The sequence below is a fragment of the Balaenoptera ricei genome, chromosome 19 (genome assembly GCF_028023285.1).
Source record: "Balaenoptera ricei isolate mBalRic1 chromosome 19, mBalRic1.hap2, whole genome shotgun sequence".
NCBI classification, from domain to species: Eukaryota; Metazoa; Chordata; class Mammalia; order Artiodactyla; family Balaenopteridae; genus Balaenoptera; species Balaenoptera ricei.
In genome coordinates this window covers 8,006,660-8,028,879 of record NC_082657.1, presented here as the reverse complement: position 1 = coordinate 8,028,879, position 22,220 = coordinate 8,006,660, and the positions used below count along the sequence as shown (strand labels likewise).

At 51.2% G+C, this 22,220-nt stretch overlaps 1 protein-coding gene, 1 long non-coding RNA gene and 1 other non-coding gene across 3 annotated transcripts in view; 1 reads left to right on the top strand and 2 right to left on the bottom strand.

The window, feature by feature from the left end:
* Positions 1–851: 851 nt before the first annotated feature.
* Positions 852–22,220, top strand: part of GRIN2D (glutamate ionotropic receptor NMDA type subunit 2D) — a 29,385-nt gene continuing 8,016 nt past the window's right edge. Inside the window, exons 1-9 of the mRNA XM_059906173.1 lie at positions 852–1,316; positions 4,808–5,427; positions 9,247–9,361; positions 9,761–9,972; positions 10,245–10,413; positions 10,978–11,131; positions 13,587–13,712; positions 13,913–14,142; positions 15,293–15,453. Of these exons, the coding sequence (XP_059762156.1) occupies positions 852–1,316; positions 4,808–5,427; positions 9,247–9,361; positions 9,761–9,972; positions 10,245–10,413; positions 10,978–11,131; positions 13,587–13,712; positions 13,913–14,142; positions 15,293–15,453 (2,252 nt within the window). The remainder of the gene's footprint in view (positions 1,317–4,807; positions 5,428–9,246; positions 9,362–9,760; positions 9,973–10,244; positions 10,414–10,977; positions 11,132–13,586; positions 13,713–13,912; positions 14,143–15,292; positions 15,454–22,220) is intronic.
* LOC132354321 (uncharacterized) lies at positions 5,979–9,408 on the bottom strand. Its single transcript, XR_009499235.1, has 3 exons — positions 9,265–9,408; positions 6,611–6,701; positions 5,979–6,045 (listed from the first exon to the last, which is right to left on the bottom strand). It is a non-coding gene; the product is annotated as an uncharacterized LOC132354321 (long non-coding RNA).
* Positions 8,764–8,836, bottom strand: TRNAA-UGC (transfer RNA alanine (anticodon UGC)). The gene has a single exon. It is a non-coding gene; the product is annotated as a tRNA-Ala (tRNA).

Genomic DNA, 22,220 nt, shown 5'->3' with positions numbered 1-22,220 from the left:
TCTGTCTTCCTGTGTTTTCTGTCTGCTCTGCCTGCCTCCTCCCTCAATCTCTGATTTTGCCTGTTTCTCCATCTCTTGTGTGCGTGTCTCTTGGTGGCTGTGGGGTCTCTGTCTCCATCTTCCTGGGTTTCTTTCCATCTTCCTCTCTCTGTCCAACTTTCTCGTTCCTCTTATGTCTCCCACCTTCCTTCATCTATCTCTGCATCTCTCCTGCCTCTCATTCCCTCCCTATATCTGTCACTCCGCCTTATCTCTCTCTGCCTCTGTTACTCTGAGCCTCTCTATCCCTGTCTGTTTCTCCTTCCATCTCCCTCCTTCTCCCCATCACTCTCTCTCCCTGACCATCTCTCTGTGACTGTTTTCATCTCTTCCTATCTTCCTGGGTCTCTCTCTGCTCCTGTTCTGATCCCATCTCTGTGGGTCTGTTTCCCATCTGTCCTGTCTCATTGTCCTCCCCCTTCCTACCTTGTCTATCTCTTCTCCCTACCACTGTATCTTCTCTGTCCCCATTACCCACCTCAACTCTCCCTGTCTGTCTCTCCCTTTGCCTCTGTATCTCTCCCTCGGTCTCTGTCTCTCCTTTGCTTCTGTATCTCTCCCTTTGCCTCTGTATCTCTCTATCACCCCAACCTTTCTCACGTCTATCTCTGAGTCCCTCTCTCCTTGTATCTCCCCTTCTCCTTGTATCTCTTCCTATACCTTGTCTCCCTGTCTCTGTCTTTCCATCTCTGTGTCTCTCATTCGTGTCTCTCTCTGCTCCCCGTGTCTCCCCGTCTCTGCGTCCCACCCTCCTCCGTGTCCCTCCCCGCGTGCTTGCGCGCTTAGAGGCCGCCCGGCAGGGCCCGCAGGCGATGCGCGGCGCCGGTGGCCCCCGCGGCCCTCGGGGCCCCGCTAAGATGCTGCTGCTGCTGGCGCTGGCCTGCGCCAGCCCGTTCCCGGAGGAGGTGCCGGGGCCGGGCGGGGCCGGCGGGCCTGGCGGGGGCCCCGGCGGGGCGCGACCTCTCAACGTGGCGCTCGTGTTCTCGGGGCCCGCGTACGCGACCGAGGCAGCGCGACTGGGCCCGGCCGTGGCGGCGGCCGTGCGCAGCCCGGGCCTGGACGTGCGGCCGGTGGCGCTGGTGCTCAACGGCTCGGACCCACGCAGCCTCGTGCTGCAGCTCTGCGACCTGCTGTCGGGGCTGAGGGTGCACGGCGTCGTCTTCGAGGACGACTCGCGCGCGCCCGCCGTCGCGCCCATCCTTGACTTCCTGTCGGCGCAGACCTCGCTGCCCATCGTGGCCGTGCACGGCGGCGCCGCGCTCGTGCTCACGCCCAAGGTGCGCGCAACCCGCGGGCGGGGCGGGGGCCAGAGGCTGAGGGGCGGAGCCGGGGCCCGTCGTGGGTGGGCGGGGTTGTAAGGGGGCGGGGCCAGCCCTGAGGGCCAGCATCGGGGATGCGGTGGGGACACTTGTAAGGGTCAGGTCTAAGTAAGAGGCGGAGCTGACTTGGAGGGGCGTGGTCTATAGGAGGAACGGAGTGTGCCGGGGAATCATCTAGAAGCAGGGTCTGGGGTGATCAGGCTATGGAAAGAGTTGAGAGGCTGCGAGAGAGGTGAATCAGGGGAGGGGGTGGGATCTGGGGAAGAGGCGGGGCTGGCCAGTGAGGGGCGGGGACTGGGAACGAGAAGGGACACGCCTGAGATGGCAAGGTCGGAGTGAGGGGTGGGCTCTGGGATCAGCGAGGGGGAGTCAGTTAAAAAGGAATGGAGTTCAGAAAGGGGTGAGGGCTGGAGAGGAGGCGGGAGCCAGGAAGGCAGGAACAGGGACCAGGAAAGAGGGGTATCAGGTACTGAGGGAAAGGGAGGTCCCCGGCCAGCTGAGCATTGGGTCTAAAGGTCAACGAAGGAGGACAGAACCATCTGGTGAAAAGACGAGTATGAGAAAGAGAGGTGTCCTAAGTGAGAGGGCGAGGGAGGGGTAGAACCATGCAGCTAGGAAGTGGGGAGAGGCCAGTCAAGGAAGGGGTGAGTCAGGGAAGGGGCGGGGCTAGGCAGTGACGGGGGAGGCCAGGGAGGACAGGACCCCTGCTCTGTACTAAAGGGGCGGAGTCTAGAGAGGAAGACGGTCTGGGAGTGGGCGTACCCAACTGTAAGGCTTGGAAAGCAAGAATCCAGGGGGTGGTCCTGGAAAGATGAAGGCCCCCCAAAGAGGTAGGCTCAGCCAATGAGAGGTCAAAGCCAGGAGCCTACAGGGAAGGCGGGGGCAGAGGCTGGAGCTGGCTGTGGCCTGGAGAGAGGCCTGCTTCCCGAGGGCACAGGAGGGGCCAGCTGGAGTGGACTTCTGGTAGGGAAGGGCAGAATTTGAACAAGCCTTGTGTGCGGACTAAGAAGTGGTCAGCTAAGAGGAGGTGCCTGAGAAGGGGCGGGGCCTATTCAGAGGTGGAGCCAGTGTAACTGAGAAGTGGGACTCGCCTGAGGATGGGGCCACCTGAGTGGGTGGAGCCTAAGTTTCCACCAATTCCCTGCTGTGGGGGCCGGCGGCTTTGTGACTAGATCACTATTGGAGGCTGGGACTCGTAGTTCTCTCGTGTCCAGAGCAGTCTGGGAAAGATCTCTGTCCAACTTTCTTCTCTTTGGCATGGGGTTGTCCAAAGATTTGAAGGCAGATCATCTGCGAGATGAACTTATTACTTCCTGGCTGCCACCTCCTTGGCATACGGAGAGACGTGGTCCCTCGTACCTCCATTGCTGCTTAGAAATGTATGCCCCTCTGTTTCACTGCCTGCTGGGTGCACACCCGTTGCCTTCTGGGAAATGTAGTCCCTTTAGTGTTTCTGAATGGAAGAAAGAGTAGTCCTCACAGCTGCATCTGTGCCCCCATTGAATACTGGGAATGTGGTCTCCTGAGCACACCTCCACCTGCCAAGGGTGAGGGCCTCTCAGTGCTCTCACGGCATTCTGGGAGGCCTCATCCCCTCAGGACAACAGCCCTAACCGGTGCACATTTAACCGCAGGCACATGCCTAGGGAGAAAGTACACTTGCTTGTCTCATCGCATTACTGGAAGATTTATTGGCTGATTCTGTGCCAGGGCTGTTTTAGGTTCTGGGGAATACAGCTATGAAAGGTTAAAAAAAAAAAAAAAAAGACAAGGTCCCTGCTTTTACAGAGCTTGCATTTCTAATGGGGAGACAGAAGAAACAAATAACAGAGAGTAAAATCTGTCCTGAAGGAGAGGTAATGACCGAGGACATGGCTTCAATAGATGGTGGTCAGGGGAGGCCTCCCCAAGGAGGTAAAACTGAGCTGGACCTGAGGACTGAGGAGGGGAGGAGCTGGGGGGAAAAGTGTCCCCGAGAAAGGTGACAGTGAAGGGCAAAGCCCCTGAGGCCAGAAGGAACTTGAGGTGTCTGAGGAAGAGCAAAGAGGTTGGGGTGACGGGAGATGAGGTCAGAGAGGCGACGGGGACCAGGTCATGCAGGGCCTTGTGGGCCACAGCGAGGACTTCGGCTTTGATTCTGATGTAGAATTATTGGAAGGTTTTCAACCAAGAAGGGAGGCAATCCAATTACTATTTTGAAAAGATCACTCTGGCTGCTGTCTGGAGAATGGAAGGTGCGAGAAAGGAAGTCGAGATGGGTTAGGAAGATGTTGTCGTCGAGGCAAGAGAGTGGTAACAATGAGGGCCATGACAGGGCCCATAGTGAGGATTGAACAGCTGAGGTCATGTTTTGAACAGAGAGCCGAGAAGACTTGGAGATGGTCTGGATATGGGCCCGAGGGCTGTCCAATAGAATTCTCTGCAATGATGAAGGTGGTCTTCATCTGCTCTGTCACATATGATAGCCACAGCCATGTGTAGCTGTTGAGCACTTGACGTGTGGTTAGTGCAACCAGGGAACTAAGTTTTATTTAACTTTAATTGATTTTAATGTGAATAGTCATGGGTGGCTAGTAGCTACCATATTGGAGAGCACAGGAAACAGTGTTTAAACCCATGGATTTGGATGAGATCACCAGGGAGAGAGGACAGAAGAAAAGAGGAAACAAGGGCACTCCTATGTTTAGAATTCTGACTGAGGAAGAGAGTCCAGAAAAGGAAACAGAAAAGGAGGGGACAGGAAGGTAGGAAGAAAAGCAGAGAAGGGCAAATCTACTCAGCAAAGCTTCTTCCAGTTGGGAGAGACTACCTTCAGCACCCTCATGGCCTGCTGGGAGATGTAGTCCCTCTCAGTGGATGCTGGGAACTGTAGTTCCCTCCCAGGATGCTGAATGTGTTCACTACAGTAATGTTAGCTGCTGTAACAGATAAACCCCCACTTCTCAATGGCTTAACCCAATAGGAGGTTGTTTCTCACTCATCTAAAATCCAAACAGGTGTTCTTGATTGGAGTTGGCTCGCCTCCAAGCCGTGACTCAGGGACTCAGGTTCCTCCGTGTTTTGGCTCTGTAATCCCCTAGGTCTCTTCTCTGGGGCCTCTGCATCTGCCCTCAGACAGGGGAGAGTAAGGTGCATGGGGGGAGAGGTTTTTATGGATGAGCCTAGAACTCAGTCCTGCGGCTAAACATAACCCAGGTCTAGCTCTGTGCCCCAGCAAGGAAAGGAGCTGGGTTTGCCGAACAGCTAGTCAGCCTGCCACGTTGAGAGCTGTGAGCTGCCTTTGGCCGTTGGGAGCTGTGATGCCCTTATCAGTTGCTGGGAGATGAGGTCCCCTTTGGACCCCTGGGAGCTGTGAACCCTTCACTGGCCGCTGAAGGTCCCTTATTGACTGCTGGGCGCTGAGGTCTCCATGTGGGGTGGCCTGACACCCCCCTCCTCCTCCCCCGCAGGAGAAGGGTTCCACCTTCCTGCAGCTGGGCTCGTCCACAGAGCAGCAGCTTCAGGTCATCTTCGAGGTGCTGGAGGAATACGACTGGACGTCTTTTGTAGCTGTGACCACACGTGCCCCCGGCCACCGGGCCTTCCTGTCCTATATTGAGGTGCTGACTGATGGCAGCCTGGTGGGCTGGGAGCACCGCGGGGCATTGACGCTGGACCCCGGGGCTGGCGAGGCCGTGCTGGGCGCCCAGCTCCGTAGTGTCAGTGCGCAGATCCGCCTGCTCTTCTGTGCCCGTGAGGAGGCCGAGCCTGTGTTCCGGGCAGCCGAGGAGGCTGGCCTCACTGGGCCCGGCTACGTCTGGTTCATGGTGGGGCCCCAGCTGGCTGGAGGCGGGGGCTCGGGCACCCCTGGGGAGCCCCTTCTTCTGCCAGGAGGCGCCCCACTGCCTGCCGGGCTGTTTGCAGTGCGCTCGGCAGGCTGGAGGGATGATCTGGCCCGGCGTGTGGCAGCTGGCGTGGCCGTAGTGGCCAGAGGTGCCCAGGCCCTGCTGCGTGACTATGGCTTCCTGCCTGAACTTGGCCATGACTGTCGCGCCCAAAACCGCACCCACCGAGGGGAGAGTCTACACAGGTGAGTGGGGCTGGGCTGGGAGGGCTGTGGGAAGATTCCTGAGCCTGAGTACCTGGGGTACTTGTGCCTGAGTGGCCTCAAATGGGTCACATCCCCTCTCAGAACTTCAGTCTCCTTTTCTGTAAAACGAGTGTAATTGGGTCTCCTTTCTGGGGTTAAATCAGGTGATTTGGAAAAAAGCACCTGAGATACAGTGAGTGTATTACTATATTTCATGATTCTAGGATGTGCGTTTTTGCATAGTTTAATGTCTTTGAAACCAAGACATGTCTTAACAATTGATAGCCTACCAAGGTTTCACGGGCAGTGCATTTTTTTCCTTTGTGGTAGGTGAAAATCGTGACACATTTTCTAGTTGATAGCATCTTAGATTTGGTGAAATACCCTAGTTAGAGTAGGAGTTGAACTTCAGTGACAAAAAGACCCAACAATCCAATGTCCCAAACAAGGTAGAAGTTTGTTCCTCTCTCACTTAACAGTCCAGAGATGCACGATTCAGGTTATCAGGAGACTCCATCGCTCCATGTGATCATTCAGGGACTCAGGACCCTCCCACCTTGTTGCTCTGCCATCTCCTTTCCGCACAGTCGAAGCTGGGTTGTAGGGCATGTCTGAATTCTAGCGCATGAAAAGGGGGAAAGCGAGGAGGTGAACAAGCCATTTCCTTTATGGCCAGTGAGGTGGAAGGGACGAGTCTTACATCACATCGGTGAGAACGTAGTCACTGGGCCAGGACTGACTTATTGGTTGTGTACTGCCGCATCCATGCAGATTGGCTAGACATCGATTCTGATTGGGTAGTGCCTGTGCTGCACTGATTGTTAGAGTTTGAATATCACCTGCCCGTGCCCTGGGCTAGCTGCAAGGAATTTCGGGGAATGTCAATTCTAGCTGGGCAGGTGTGTGCCCAGCTGACACATGATTATTTTATAAGAGGAGACCAGGATTTGGTGGGAAACAGCCTCTCCACCCCAGGAAGCTTTGGGAGTGAGAACTTGATGAGTTTGGTGACAGACAGTGGAAGGAGAGAACTTTAATGCTGAAATGAGGATGAGCTGAGCTTGGGAAGGGGCAATAGGTGGGGAAGAAAGCCTAAGGGAGGAGAATTGAGAAGTAGGGAGCTGGGAATCAGGATCCAAGGGCAAGAGGATGAGAAAAGCATCCCTCGTTCATAAATACTTACTGAGCGCCCGCTAGGAACTAGGGCTCATGCTGGGCACTGGGAACGCAGAGATGAATAAGACCATGGACTTCTCTTGAAAGAACACAGGGTCCTGTAGGGGTAGCAGACAGGGATGGGATAATGACAACACAGCATGTTATTTGCAATAATGGAGGTTGCACGGACTTTGTGGGAGCACTGGGGAGAGTACTGCAAAGCCAGGACATTTTTGGTTGCAGGAAGCAGAGTGTCATTCAAGTTTCCTCGGGGAAAAAGGGGTTTATTGGAAAGATAAACATGCACAGAAAGCCAGACATCAGGAATTGAGGCCAATTCCTCAATTCCAGCTACTCTTTCCATTCATTCTGATTCTCTCTTTCTGATCCTCTCTGCTTCTCTCTCTCTCTCTATGTGTGTGTGTGTGTGTGTGTGTGTGTCTGTCTGTCTATCTTTCTCCCTTCCCCTCTCCATCACCATCACCATCTCCATCTTCATCACCATCTTCATCTCCGTCTCTATCTCTATCTCTGTCTCAGGCTTGCCACTCCCAGGGGCTGTCCAGTTCTTCTGCTTACCCAGAATTTCTGTTCCTTCATCGTACTCACCATTTCAGCCCATCCTTTCCATCACCCATGCCTCCAAATCTCACAGCTAACTTCCTCCCAGGAGAGGAATTGTGTTGGCCCCAGTCAACCTTCCAAACTAGGCTATACAAGTCATGGGTCAGCCTACGGAGTCAGGGAGGTTTCCAAGAGGAGGTGGTATCTAAGCTGAGACCTGAAGAATAAACTGCTCATTCATTCATCCATTTCATTCATTGAAAAGCCCTTTGTCAAGAGTCTGTGGTGTGCCAAGCCCTGCTTTATGAACAGGGTATAATGTTGAACACGGCCTCTGCTCTCAGAGCTTACAGTCTCATAGGTGAGACAATCAGTGCACAGACAAGAAAAGAAAGGAAAAAAACATCAGCAGGTAATAACTTCTGAGATGAAAATAAAGCAGGTAGAATGTATAACAAATGTCTATGGTGCTAGGTTAGGTGAGGTCGTCAGGAAAGGCCTTTCCAAGTAGGTGAAATTTGGAGGTTAAAAAAAAAAAAAAAAAAGGATAAAGAGAAAGATCCAAGGGAATTCCCTGGCGGTCCAGGGGTTAGGACTCGATGCTCTCACTGCCGAGGACCCAGGTTCCAATCCCTGGTTGGGGAACTAAAATCCCACAAGCCGCGCAGCACAGCCAGAAAAAAAGAGAGAGAGAGAGAGAGAGAAAGAGCCAACTATCTTAAGATCTGAGTGAAGAGAGGGAGGGGGAACAGCAGGTACAAAGGCCCTGGGGCTGGAATTGCCTGAAATAAAGCCAGTGTGCCTGGAGCACAGTGGGCAAGTGGGCAGCGTATGGTGGAGTAACATGGGGCCCAGCTCAGGTAGGGCATTTAGGCCAGGTTAGGGGTTTAGATTTGATTGCAAGGGCAGTTGGGAGTCCCCCAGAAATAGAAAATCCAGGCAGGGGGAAGAGCATTGTGCAAAGGACCAGAGGGGAGAAAAACCTGGGCAGGTTGATGAGACCACAATAGCTCAGGGTGGAGAATTAGGGGTTGGGAACGATGAGGCTGGTTAGGTGGAGGGGCCCAGGCCACAAGGGCCTTGAATGCCAGGTTGAGAGGCTTGGACTTTGTTCTGGGGCACTGGGGAGCCATGGGTGGGCTATGAGCAGGGGAGAGGTGGAGTCAGTTTGGGGTATAGAAAGACCTCTCCGGGGTGGGGTGGGGACAGACTGGAGGAGAAAGACTGGAGGCTGGAGGCCAAGTAGGAGGCTGGGGTAGGGGTCCAGGAGGGCTGTGGGGACAGAGAGGAGGGGATGGGGCAGAGATATCCCAGGGGCAGGAAGGACGGGGCTTGGGGACTGATGGCCTGGCTGGAGGGGAGCGAGGAGGCAAGGATGGCAGCTGAGGGTCTGGTCCAGTGACCTCGGTGATGTGACAGGCATTCAGAGCACAGGGTGCCATTGTATAATAGAGATAGCTGGAAGTCCAGAGACCCTCCCAGGGCTTCTGTCCAGAAGAAGGGACATGTGAGCTGAGTCTTGAACACCTAAGAACTGGTCAGGATGAGGAGGGAGAGAATAAGGGTTTTTTTCTTTTTTCTCTTTTTTGGGCCACGCTGCGCGGCATGTGGAACTTCCCTGACCAGGGATCGAACCCGTGCCCACTGCAGTGCAAGTGCAGAGTCTTAACCACTGGACCGCCAGGGAAGTCCAAGGGTTTTTTTCTAGGCAGAGAGAAAAGCACCTACAAAGGCCTAGAGATAGAAAACCACTTGATATGTTTGGGGGACACCCTGCATTCAGTATTCGTGGGGCAGAAAAAGGATTTGGGCGGAGAGAGTTTGACGGTGGGCAGTGATCAGAGATCGGGCTGCAGAGGCAGGTGGGTCCCCTAGAGCCTCAAACCCAGGCTGAGGGTCTGGGATCTGGTCCTGGAGGCACCGAGCTGCCAAGGGAGAGTGCCTACCAGAGAAAAGGCGTATTTGCGTTTTCAGGAACTTAGAGGAGAGATTCAAACTGGGCGCTGGGGTTGGTCAGTAGAAGGGGGACTTTCTCGGCCTTCAGCTGCCAAGGTCCAGTTCAGGTCCCCACGTGTCCCCTCCCTTCCTGCTGGGCAGGTACTTCATGAACATTACCTGGGATAACCGGGATTACTCCTTCAATGAGGATGGCTTCCTGGTGAACCCCTCCCTGGTGGTCATCTCCCTCACCCGAGACAGGACGTGGGAGGTGGTGAGTCCCGGCGCTGACCTCAGGCGTGGGAGAGGGTCTGGATTCCTGGGTCCTGGGGAAGAAGCAATGAGGACCTAGACTCCTGGCAGAGGTGGGGGCTGAGGCCCTGGATTCTGGCCTCTGACGGAGGAAGGGGCTGGGAGCCTGGACTTCTAGGTCCTAAGGGGAAGGACTGGGAATCCAGACCCCTGGGTTCGGGTAGAAGAAAGCCCAGACTCGTGGGTCTGAAGGAGGAAAGGGTTTCTGGGTCCAAGGGAGAGGCGGGGGAGGAGGCCCAGACTCCTGGATCTGAGGGAGAAGGAGCTGGGAGCTCGCGGCTACGAGGAAGGCAGGCCATGAAGGCCAGAACATTCTAGAAAGTCCCCCTCAGGAAGCCTGAATCCCCTGCTCTTGGCCAAGGTGGGCAGCTGGGAGCAGCAGACTCTCCGCCTCAAGTACCCGCTGTGGTCCCGCTACGGCCGCTTCCTGCAGCCAGTGGATGACACGCAGCACCTCACCGTGGCCACGCTGGAAGAGAGGCCTTTCGTCATTGTGGAGCCCGCCGACCCCATCAGTGGCACTTGCATCCGAGACTCCGTCCCCTGCCGGAGCCAGCTCAACCGCACCCACAGGTGACAGCCCGGGATCCAGAAGCTCCAGCTTCAGAATCCTCTCTCGAAGCCTAGTAGTCCTAGCCCCAGCCCCCTCCTCCCTTGGGACCCAGAAAGCCATCCAGCTTGGTGACCTTGGACAAGTCACGTAATTCCTTTGAGCCTCAGTTCCCCAGAAAGCGATGCCCACCATAGTTTTAGCTGCTGCTCGTCCCTCCCTCCATAAGGCGGTGGGGGGGGGGGCGCGGTGGGGAGGGATCCCCAACATCCCCAAGCCTGCTCGCTCCCCGCAGCCCTCCGCCGGACGCCCCCCGCCCAGAAAAGCGGTGCTGCAAGGGCTTCTGCATCGACATTCTGAAGCGGCTGGCGCAGACCATCGGCTTCAGCTATGACCTCTACCTGGTCACCAACGGCAAGCACGGCAAAAAGATTGATGGTGTCTGGAACGGCATGATCGGGGAGGTGAGGTGGGCGGGGACAGGGTGGGGGCGGGGACAAGACAGGTAGGGGGCGGAATCGGGACCAGGTCAGGGCCGAGAAGCGGCTGGGTCAGGGGGCGGAGCCAAGAGGCAGGAATCATGGCTCTGAGGGGGCGGGACTATGAGGGGAGAACTCTGGGGCTGAAGGGGCGTGGCCAAAGGTGAGAACGCCTGGATTTGAAGGGGCGGGGCCACGAGAAGGACCCACCTTGGCTGAGGGGCGGGGCCAGGAAGAAGGACACTTGGGGCGGAGGAGGCGGGGCTCGGAGGGTGGAACTATTAGGGAAAGGGGGCGGGGCCTGGAGGATGGAGCTCAAAACTTTCAGAGGCTTGTTGGGGGAGGAGGATGCGGCTAGAGGCCACTTCTTCCCACTCTTATTCTCGACTCTCACCTCCACCTGTCCTGCCCCACTCTGCCTGCGTCCCCCTCATCCACCCCGCCACCCTCCTAGCCCTTTCTATCATCCTGTCACTGGTCTCCTCCTGGGACCTGTCTTTGTCCTGAGCCAGCCGGGTTCCCTCACTCCCTCCCTGTCCTCACTCCCAGGTGTTCTACCAGCGCGCGGACATGGCCATTGGCTCCCTCACCATCAACGAGGAGCGGTCCGAGATAGTGGATTTCTCCGTCCCCTTCGTGGAGACAGGCATCAGCGTTATGGTGGCGCGTAGCAATGGCACTGTGTCCCCCTCGGCCTTTCTCGGTGAGCCCAGGCCCTGGAATGGCAAGGGGTGGGGTTTGGGGGCAGCTGTGTGTCCATTTCCCATCCTGCTGTTGCTTGTACCAGCAGGGTGACTCCGGTGAACTGAGGGCCTCAGTTCCCTAACCTGTAAAATGGGAGAATTTCCCCCACCAGAAGCAATTTTACCATGAAGCTGAGAAAGTCTGAGCTTCAGGAGCCTTCTCCTGCACAGCCCCTTCAAGGCCTTGTACCTGGTCTTCATAATGTATTCATAATTTTATCTTCTTGTTTCTTAAAGAGAACCCTCCAAATTGTATAAGCGGCAGGCCCCACAAAAACCATCTTCTCCTGTATATAAGTATGAGATGAGGGAAAGAGATGAGCATGGGCCCCATCAAACAATGTTTATTGAGCACCTACTATGTGCCAGGCTCTGGGCTGCACAGGAAACCTTGCCCTTTAAGAGCTCTCCCAGGGCCTCATGGGGGAGACAGAAAACAATCTCTTAAAGGGATACATGGGCAAGATCATTTCATATGGTGGTGAATACTACGAGAAATTAAGCCGGGGGAAGAGACAGAGAAGAATAGGATCGGTGTTGCTGTGGGTGGACAGGCAGGTCCCTCTGAGCAGGTGACCCGGTCCTGCATAGATCTGGCTGGAAAAGTGTCCCAAGCAGATGGAACATTAAGGGCAAAGGCCCCAAGGTGGGAATGTTCGTGGGGTATTTGTGAACTATCGGGAGGCCTGTGTGACCTGGGGAGGGGGCAGTGAGTGATCGTGGGAGAGGTGGGAGGTGAGGGCTGAGAGGGAATCAGGTGGTGGATCGAGCAGGGCCTTGGTTGCTATGGTAGGAAGGTTGGGTTTTACTTTTATTGCAATGGCAAGGCTTTTAACTGCAGGCGGTGGTGTGGGGATATACGATCAGATTTAGGCTTTTAAGATATCCCACTAGTGGGTCTGCGGATGCAGGAGGCCCATGAGGAGGCTACTGCAGAGGTCCGTGCAGAGTGACGTTGGAGTGCAGGATAGGAAGATGGCCAAGAGGGTGAGACAAGTAAACAGGCTTAGGATGCGGTTAGAAAGCTGGCACACAATGGGTTGCTGGCTTTGAGGTAGATTGGGTAGAGATCTCATTTACTGAGCTTGGAGAAGACAAAAGGGAAAGCGTACATCAGGCCAAGGGCAGCAGTTCACGTCCGTTCCCTCCTGCTCTCTGAAGTCTGAGCAAAGCTCCTGGGAGGCGGAAGGGCTGAGAGGAGAAGGGACAACCCTTCTTTGGTGTTTTGTTTTCTGTCTGTTTCCCCAACGGTGTCTCTTGTGGCCTCCTCTTTGCACCAAGGTCTCTGCAGGGCACCCTGACAGGCACCACGTGGGGCCCCTGCTTTCAGCAAGGGAGTGACAAGGTCATGTTTATGCCCCATCACGTGGCCCAGTGGAGGCGACAGGCGTGTCCCCAGATACTGCAGTGACAGTCCAGGCTGGTGACCCTACTGTGACAGGGGCAGTCCTGGCCGCTTACACTTGGCCCAGGGAGGTCAAATCCCGAGTACTGATCTCAAGAAAGAGTGATTTGGGATTGTTGTCAGTGAACTCCCGGAAGCAGTGTGAGAAGGGGACGCAGGAACTCAGGTTTGGCTGATGGACAGGTCAGGGTGGTGCCTCTGGTAGGGGAGCTGTTGAGAAAGAGGCAGAGAGGATGTAGCTCGTTTGGGGAACTGTGAGTTCTGGGTGGTTAAAGCAATGGGTTCTTGAAAAAATGATCAGTCCAGAGATGAGAGTGGAAACAAGGCTGAGAGGCAGGGACTTTGTCCTGGGGGCACTGGGGAACCACAGAGGGCTGTGAGCTGGGGAGAGGCCAGGTCATCTCTGGGTGTAGAAAGAGCTTCTAGGGCCGTGGTGGGGGGAAGGGCTGGAGAGGAGAGGATGGGGAGATGGTCCAGGGGACAGGATGTGGCCTGAGCCTTGTTGGCAGAGAGAATGGAGAGGAAAGGCCGAGGTGGGGGGGTGGGGGGAGGACAGGAGCATAGGGCTGGGGACTGACAGGATGCTGGTGAGGGGGAGGGAAGGAGGGAGTGAGGGTGGCAAATGCGGGAGGGAGGGTCTGGGCGGTGACTGGATGGACGGTGAACTCCCAGGATGGGGAGGCTGGGAGTCGGTGCTGGGCTCCGTGTGGGACATGAATGGCCTGGAGGGATTGCCAGGGGGAGGTGAAGAATCAGGTCTGGGGCTCAGGAAACATATTTAGGAGATAGTTTCTATATGGTGGTTGAAATCACAGAAATGATTGAGATGATTTTCTTTGGAAGAGACTGCCCCGCCACCCCTGCCAGGGGTCTGGGCGGGCAATGAGTCTGTCCCCAAGAAGAGGGCAGAGTAGGACGGGGTCAGATCTGGGCTGTACCTTGTTCACATGTCTGTGGGCACCCAAGCCTTGGCTTGGCTGAGTCATGGCCACACACCCTCTTGCCCTCAGAGCCATACAGCCCTGCCGTGTGGGTGATGATGTTCGTCATGTGCCTCACTGTGGTCGCCGTCACTGTTTTCATCTTTGAGTACCTCAGTCCCGTCGGCTACAACCGCAGCCTGGCCACGGGCAAACGTGAGTCCCCTTCCTCCATCACCCTACCTCAGAGTGCCTGGACCACAGATAGAACTACGTTTCCCCACAGCCCCTGGGATAGAGCTATGGTCTCCTGAGGCAACAGGGGCCTCAGGGGCCACTGGGAATTGTAGTTCTTTCTGCTCCCTCATTAAGCATAAGGGATTTGGGGTCCATGTCCCCCTCCTGGCCCCCTGCAGGCCCTGGCGGCTCAACTTTCACCATTGGGAAATCCATCTGGCTGCTCTGGGCCCTGGTGTTCAATAACTCGGTGCCCGTGGAGAACCCCCGGGGGACCACCAGCAAAATCATGGTGCTGGTGTGGGCTTTCTTCGCCGTCATCTTCCTCGCCAGCTACACAGCCAACCTGGCCGCCTTCATGATCCAGGAGGAGTATGTGGATACCGTGTCTGGGCTCAGTGACCGAAAGGTATGAGTGTTTGGGGAGGGAGGGAATTGGCTGAGGTTGGAGGTGGCAGATGCGGGGAGGGGGGGATTCGTGGTGGGGGGTCTCTTCCCCGAAAGAGTCCCAGAATGGTAGAATGGAATATTCTGGAGGAAAATGGTTATGTTTCACAATGGACTATTTAAATATTCCAAGGAGAAGAGAGTATCCCCAAATATTCTAGGGGCAGTAGTGCCAAATGGAATATTCTAGACCAGTGCTTCTCTCAAACTGTGATGAAGGGCTAATTTTTGACATTTCTAATCCAGTGGAGACCAATGCTTTTATAAAATATAATAGAAAGGCATTACTGGAAAAGTAAAATAAAATTTAAAACCAAGACGTGCAAAATTCCAACCCACACCTTTATTTATTAGGTTCAACAGACATAAAATTATTCTGTCAAATAGCTTGAAATGCTCACTCTCTCGGTTTCTGTACTTACCTCATCACGGATCACAGTTCGTTCAGGGACTGGTGGTCTGCACGGCACACTTTGAGACTAACGTGGTTAACTGGGTGTCATGACCTATTAGAAGGTTGAGGAACCAATTCAATGGATTACAACAGACATTTTTTTTTTAATGGAATGGATTAGAATAGAATACAAAATATGTTTGACTGCATTCTAGGTAATTAGGCCAGCACACACCTATCTGGCTGGGTCTGTTGTTAAAATAGTGAACTATTTCTGAACAGATTGGGAACTGTTAGCAACTGCTCCCCAGCCGGTGCCATGCCAGCCCCTGCCCCTGGGACCTCTCATGATCCAGCAAGTTAAGGGTTAATGCCTGGCCCATCAAGGGCCTCTGGGACCGGTCTGGAGCTTTGTTGCCCGTGTCTCTTCTGATTGGACCATGATCAGCCCATACTGGGGATTAAATATTTCAATATGACTCCTGACTGTGTGTGCGCATGTGTATGTATACATATCTGCATACATACATACAGATAACTGCGGATGTATGTGATGGGTGAAGAGTAGTGTTTCCATGGGTCATGGCGAGCAAGTGTGAGAAACACTTCTGGACTGGGGTGTCTGCCAGTGTCCCCCAGAATGGAGCAGCTGGTTGAGGACATCCTTGACCCAGATGCCCCCTGGGGGGTGCCCTAATGACTCCCCATTCTGCCCCAGTTCCAGCGGCCCCAGGAGCAGTACCCGCCCCTGAAGTTTGGGACGGTGCCCAACGGGTCCACAGAGAAGAACATCCGCAGCAACTACCCCGACATGCACAGTTACATGGTGCGCTACAACCAGCCCCGCGTAGAGGAAGCGCTCACTCAGCTCAAGGCAGGGTCAGCGCAGACTGGGGGCCGGGAGGTGGGGGGTGGGGAGTGGGGCTGCTGGGGCCCCTGAGGAGGCTCGGAGATGGCAAGGAGTCAGGGGTCATTCATCAGCCTCAGAGGCCAGCCCAGGGTGGGTCAGCTTGGAGGGCAGAGATCATTGAGGGTGGGAATGAACTCCCCCTTCTGGGAGTAGGAGCCTTAGGATATTTTCAGAGAGCCAGTGTTATGAATTCTGGAGCCAGACTGCCAGGGTTCAGATCCTGGCTTCGTCCCTTCTTGGCTGTGTGACCTTGGGCAAGTTACTCAACCTCTCTGAGCCTCAGTTTCCTCCTTTGTAAAATGGGGATGACAAGAGAACCCACCTCATAAGTTTTTTATAAGAATTGTTATAGTTATTATTATTAGTTAATATATTATTATAGTCATTATTATTAAATAATATAATATATTATTATAGTTATTATTATTAGTTAATCCATGCAAAACACTTAGAACAGTGCCTGGCACACTGTAGGTATTTGCTGTTATTATTACTATTACTACCATCATCATCATCATTAGATCTGAACTCACTGGAATCAATACTTGGAGATATATATATATATATATCTTTGTTTTTGTTTTTTTTCTGGCTCCAAAGTGCACTCCAAGGTTACAACAAAGCTAAGCACAATGACTCTCTCTCCCTGTCCCTCATTGGTTTAGTCATTCAGCATGCATTTATTTTCTTAGCCTCGACTCCATGCCAGGCAGTGAACAAACAGATCACAATTCCTGCCCACAGCAAGCTTACCACCTAGAGGTAGGAAATTAACAAGAAATATGCAAACAAAAATCAGCATGATCATTTCAGAAAGTGATTGTGAGCTAGAGTGTGACTGAGCTGGGGTGTACTCACCAGGGTGTGGAGAGCAGGCCTCTGGGGGCGGTAACTGGAACAGAGCCCAGAAGGAGGTGAGGGACTCCTCCTTAGCTAGGTGGACTTGCCTAGCCTTGCAGGCAAAGGGTCTGAGCCCCGAGCGGTCTTGGCTTCTTAGAGGAACAGCAAGAAGCCATCATGGCTGAAGGGTGGCGAGCTCAGTTAGAGCTCAGTTTAGAGGGTAGATGAGAGTAGAACACAGGGTGTGACCCCTGAGGCTGAGGTCAGGGCTGGGTTTTATTTGAAGGGCAGTGAGAAGCCATGGGAAAGGGGGACTTTAAGTAGGGAAGCAATGTGATCAGATTTCTGTTTGTAAATGCCCCCTCTGGCCTCCATGTGGAGAATGAATGGAGGGGGACATCAGAGGGACCAGTTAGTCAGAAGCTGTATTGCCCTCCTGACACCTTTCCCCCAGGCCCACTCTCTGCTGACCCCTGCAGGTGCCAGTTGTAACTGGATCTTTTTTACCCCTCAGTCTTGATTAGAATTGTTGGGACATGTCACGTGGTTCCCTGCTCCACGCAGGTTCTCAAAGATGCCCGGGAACCTGTGGGGAACAAAGCCTCAAGCTTGTTTCCAGAACACCCTTCCTCCTGTCTTTCCTTTAGCTGCGAAGCCCGATGGACCCCCTCAGCCCCCTTCCCAGGGCTCCCCTGCCTGGAGGACACCCCCTTTCTCTGTGCCTGGCACCCTTTGCCTTCACATTCCCAATCTTCATGAACGAGGTTTCCCCTTCCCAAATCTCTTTCCCCCTTTTCTTCAAAGGTTTTATTTGCCTAACACCTACACTTGTTAAAAATAATAAGGTAAAAAGTGAAGATCTCTCCTCTCCGCCTCCTTATTCATATTTCCAGGCGTTTCCTCCGCCTTTTTTCTAGAGCAGAGCTGGGGAGCCACATATGTAATATTTTTCTTTTTTTTTATGGTGGATGAGTGATTTTATTTTTTTCATTCATGAAACATTTTAAAATTTTATTTATTTTTAAAATCAGGCACATATAGGGAATGGGTTTTTGTTGTTATTTTGGCCACAACAGGTGGCATGCGGGATCCTAGTTCCCCAACCGGGGACCGAACCAGTGCGCCCTCAGAGTGGAAGCACGGAGTCCCAATCACTGGACCACCAGGGAAATCCCATGAAACATTTTTTTTTAATTGAAGTATAGTTGATTTACAATGTTTCAGACGTACAGCAAAGCCATTCAGTTGTATACACATAACTGAAATATATATATATACTTTTTCAGATTCTTTTCAATTATAGGTTACGATATTGAATATAGTTCCCTGGGCTATACAGTAGGTCCACATATGTAATGTAAATGTATCCAGGAGCCATACTAAAAGAAACAGGTGATATTAATTCGAATGGTACATTGTATTTAACCCAATAGCTCCAATATATTATCATTTCAATATGTAATATCAAAATTAATGATGGGGAATTCCCTGGCAGTCCAGTGGTTAGGACTCGGCACTTTCACTGCTGAGGGCCCAGGTTCAATGCCTGGTCGGGAACTAAAATCCCACAAGTCGTGTGCCACGGCCAAAAACAACAAAAAAAAATTAATGAGATGTTTCACTGTTTTGGCAGGGGGCAGGGTGGGTACTTCGAATGTTATAATCACAGCTCATGTCAATTCAGACTTGGTCGCGTCTGGCTAGTGGCTGTCACATGGAGTTCTAGAACTCTGTCTTTTTACCTCTTTCGTTGTTGTTTCCTTCCTTTCCTCTCTTTTTCTTTTTTCTTCTTTTCCTCCTCCTCTTCTTTCCTTGTCCTTCTTCCACTTCTTAATCCCTTCCTGTACTTGCCCCGACCCCCAGTTGTCATCTGGAGTTTCCCACCCCTTAGCATCTAGATACCTTTAGCCCCGTAACCCCTTTCCCAAAAACTGTGCAAATTCCTGGGCTTCTCAGGGTCACCCTGGCTTCAAGCTCCCCTTTGCCAGATTGAATTCACTTTCTGGACCATCTCACAGGCCCATGTCTTCCAGCTCTGGAGCATATTACCCAAAAAATTGGAGCCCATCTCTCCCTTAATCCCCACAGAAGCCCAGACCTCAAGCCTATGTGTGCTGGATTGAAGATTGGAAACGTGAAGGGCGTCAGTTTGCCTGCACTGTCCAGCAGAAAGGAAATGGAAGCTACTGTGTAATTCTAAATTGTTAGTAGCCACTTTAAAAGACCCAAAAAGAAACAGGTGAAATTCGTTTTAATGATGTATTTTACTTAGCCTAGTATATTCAAAATATTATTGCAACACATAATCAGTATAAAAATGGTTGCGACCTTTCACATAATTCCCGCCCTCCACCGTCCCACCCCCACCCCCCCGCCAACACACACACCTTTTGAAATCCAGTGTGCATTTTACACTCACCACACATCTCAGTTCAAACTTGCCACCTTTCAAGCGCTTAAACCAGCCACAGGGACGTGTGTAGATACCAAATTGGGCGGCCCGGGTCTACATCATCTAAATGCCAAAAGTTTCATAGTGAAGGTTATGAATGTGAAACATAAAAGGGCTCTGGCCACCTCCCCACCCCCCTGGGAATTTTCACTTCCTTACTCACCCCCAGAGTATCCTCCCCAGCCAGCCAGCTGACTCATCCCCGCCCCCCCTTACTTCACAAGTACCAAACGCCTTCCTCGGGAGGCAGGGGAATTGCCTTCCTCTTTTTTTTTTTTTTACTTCTACAGGGAACCCTCACATTCCCAGTCTATCTCATCCTTACGTTTGGAGAGCAAGAATTCCAAGACTTGGGTAAGGGTAGGACCCTCATGTCCCACATCTACTTGGTTCCTGAGTTTTGGAGAGCAGTGAGAGTGTGACCAGCACGGGAGGCCAGCCCCGTCTCAAAAAAATGAATCCAAATCTATCCCACCCCTGGGTTCAAAGAAGGAGGGATACCTGTAGTTTTCTTTTCATCCAAATGTCAGCCACAGTCCCAGCCCTTAATAAGAAGAGCTTGAGGCTTCATCCCGTGTCTTTTTATATTGCATCTTTTTTTTAAAATTGAGCTGTAACATACACAGATCTTTTTCTTTTTTTATTGGAGTATGATCGATTTATTTAAAAAAAATTTTTTTTTGTCAGTGAATAAAATTTTATTGGAACACAGCAGAGGCCGTTTCAAGGGGTCCCCAACACACATTCTGAGCACAGAGGAGCCATAGATACAGGAATTGTAAAAAAAAAAAAAAAAAAAGTCTCTCTGCTAAGCCACCTATTTCCTTGTAACATGGGGGTGGGTCTCACGTTAAAGTGGCCACCATTTCCTCCAAGGGAACTTTGATGTGGTCTCTCTATCTATGTATTCCATATGTATATAAATATGTATATATACTAGTATAGTTGATTTATAATGTGTTAGTTTCAGGGGTACGGCAAAGAGATTCATATATATATATATATATATATATATATATATATGATTTTTTCAGATTCTTTTCCATTATAGGTTATTACAAGATATGAAGATATGAATATAATTCCTGTGCTATACAGTAGGCCCTTGTCAGTCTCTTTTATATATAGTAGTGTGTATCTGCTAATCCCAAACTCCTAATTTATCCCTCACCTGCTTTCCCCTTTGGTAACCATAAGTTTATTTTCTATGTCTGTGAGTCTATTTCTATTTTGTAAATAAGTTCATTTGTATTTTTTTTTAAGTTTTTTTGATGTGGACCATTTTTAAAGTCTTTATTGAATTTGTTACAGTATTGCTTCTGTTTTATGTTTTGGTTTTTTGGCCTCAAGGCATGTGGGATCTTAGCTTCCCAACCAGGGATTGAACCCGCACCCCCTGCATTGGAAGGCGAAGTCTTAACTACTGGACCGTCAGGGAAGTCCCCTGTATTTTTTTAGTTTCCACATATAAGTGATATCATAGGATATTTACCTTTCTCTGTCTGACTTACTTCACTTATTATGATAATCTCTAGGTCCATCCAAGTTGCTGCAAATGGCATCATTTCATTCTTTTTTATAGCCGAATAATATTCCATTATGTGTGTGTGTGTATACACACATACATACCACATCTTCTTTATCCATTCATCTGTCGATGAGCATTTAGGTTGCTTCCATGTCTTGGCTATTGTTTATAGTGCTGTTGTGAACACTGGAATGCATGTGTCTTTTCAAATTCGAATTTTTGTCTTTTCCGGATATGTGCCCAGGAGTGGGATTGCTGGATCATATGGTAGCTCTATTTTTAGCTTTTCAAGGAAACTCCATACTGTTCTCTATAGTGGCTGCACCAGTTTACATCCCACCATATACAGATCTTAAGTGTGCGGTTCATTGATCAGCTATACGTTCATGTGACCATACCCAGGTTAAGGTATGGAAAACTTCTAGTTCCCCTCTGCCCTTCTAGTCACCATAGATTATCACTGTAAATTAGTTTTGCCTGGTTCATTGAATATTACATAAACAGAATCAAACTGTATATATAACAGTGTATATAATAGTTTTTGTGTCCAGCTTGCTTCATCCAACGCTACTACCAAGTTTGCTCACTGCAGTATTCCATTGAGTATACCAATAGAGTAATATATCAGAATTCTTCCACTCTCCTGATTGGTGAACATTTGGGTTGTTTCCAGTGTTTGGCCATTGTGAATATTCTACTATGAAGATTCTTGTACAAGTGTTTGGAGGACATATACATTCATTTTTCTTGGGTAAATTCCCACGGGTGGACCTGCTAGGTCACAGGGAGGTGTCTGCTTAGCTTCAAAAGATACTGCCAGACTTTTTCCAAAGTGGTTGTACCAGTTTACACTCTCATAGGCAGTGCAGGAAAGTTCCATTTGTTCCACATGCTTGCCAAGGCTTGGTATCATTCCCATACCTTTTTAATTTACTATAGTGTTTATTATACATCAAGTTCTGTTCTCATTTAAGTTCATTATCGGTTTGCTAGGGCTACCATAACAAAAATTTATTGTCTCACAGCTCTGGAGGCTAGAAGTCCTCCTTGGTTCCCTCTGAGGGCTGTGAAGGAAGGATCTGTCCCAGGACTCTCTCCTTGGCTTTATAGATGGCCATCTTCTTCCTGTGTCTTTTCACATCATCTTCCCTTTGTGCATGTCTCTGTATCTAAATTCCCCCTTTTTATAAGAACACCATTCATACTGGATCAGGGTCCACTTTGATGACCTCATTTTAACTTGATCACCACTGTAAAGATCCTTTCTCTGACTAAGAGCACATTCAGAGGCACTGGGATAGGACTTCAATGTATAAATGCTGGGGAACACAATTCAACCCACAACTCTTTATAGGTGAATATTATTATTCCTATTTTATAGATGAGAAGACAAACTCAGAGCAAGACCCTACAGCTGGTGAGGGGCAGAGCTGGGATTTGAACCCTGGCAGCCTGATTCTCAGTCCAACCTCTCAACCGCTGTACTACATAACCTCACTCGCCCAGCGAGAAACCCAGAATCACCTTCCTTGTGCCCCTCACCCAGAAGCTTTGTAGGTTCACAAAGGATACCCCTGTTTCTCACTGTCACCTCTTGCTCTGATTTCCTGCTTCTGCTGAATTCTTTTTCTCCCTGGTATTCCTTTTTACATTTTTTTCTAATTTTTCATCCAATTTTTATCAGAGTTATACATCCACATAGTTTGAAGAATCAAATACAAGATTTTTTTAGAAAATGAAAACGACCAATGGTCCCCATCTCTTTACCCTCCATTTCTCCCACCTCAGAGGAATCTGCTTTCACCTCATTTATTGAATCATTTTGCTCTTTACCTCCCTGTCTCAAAATACCATGTCTCTATGACTACCTCTTGATTTTTCAATTTTAGGCATTTTCCATTCACTTCTCACTATGG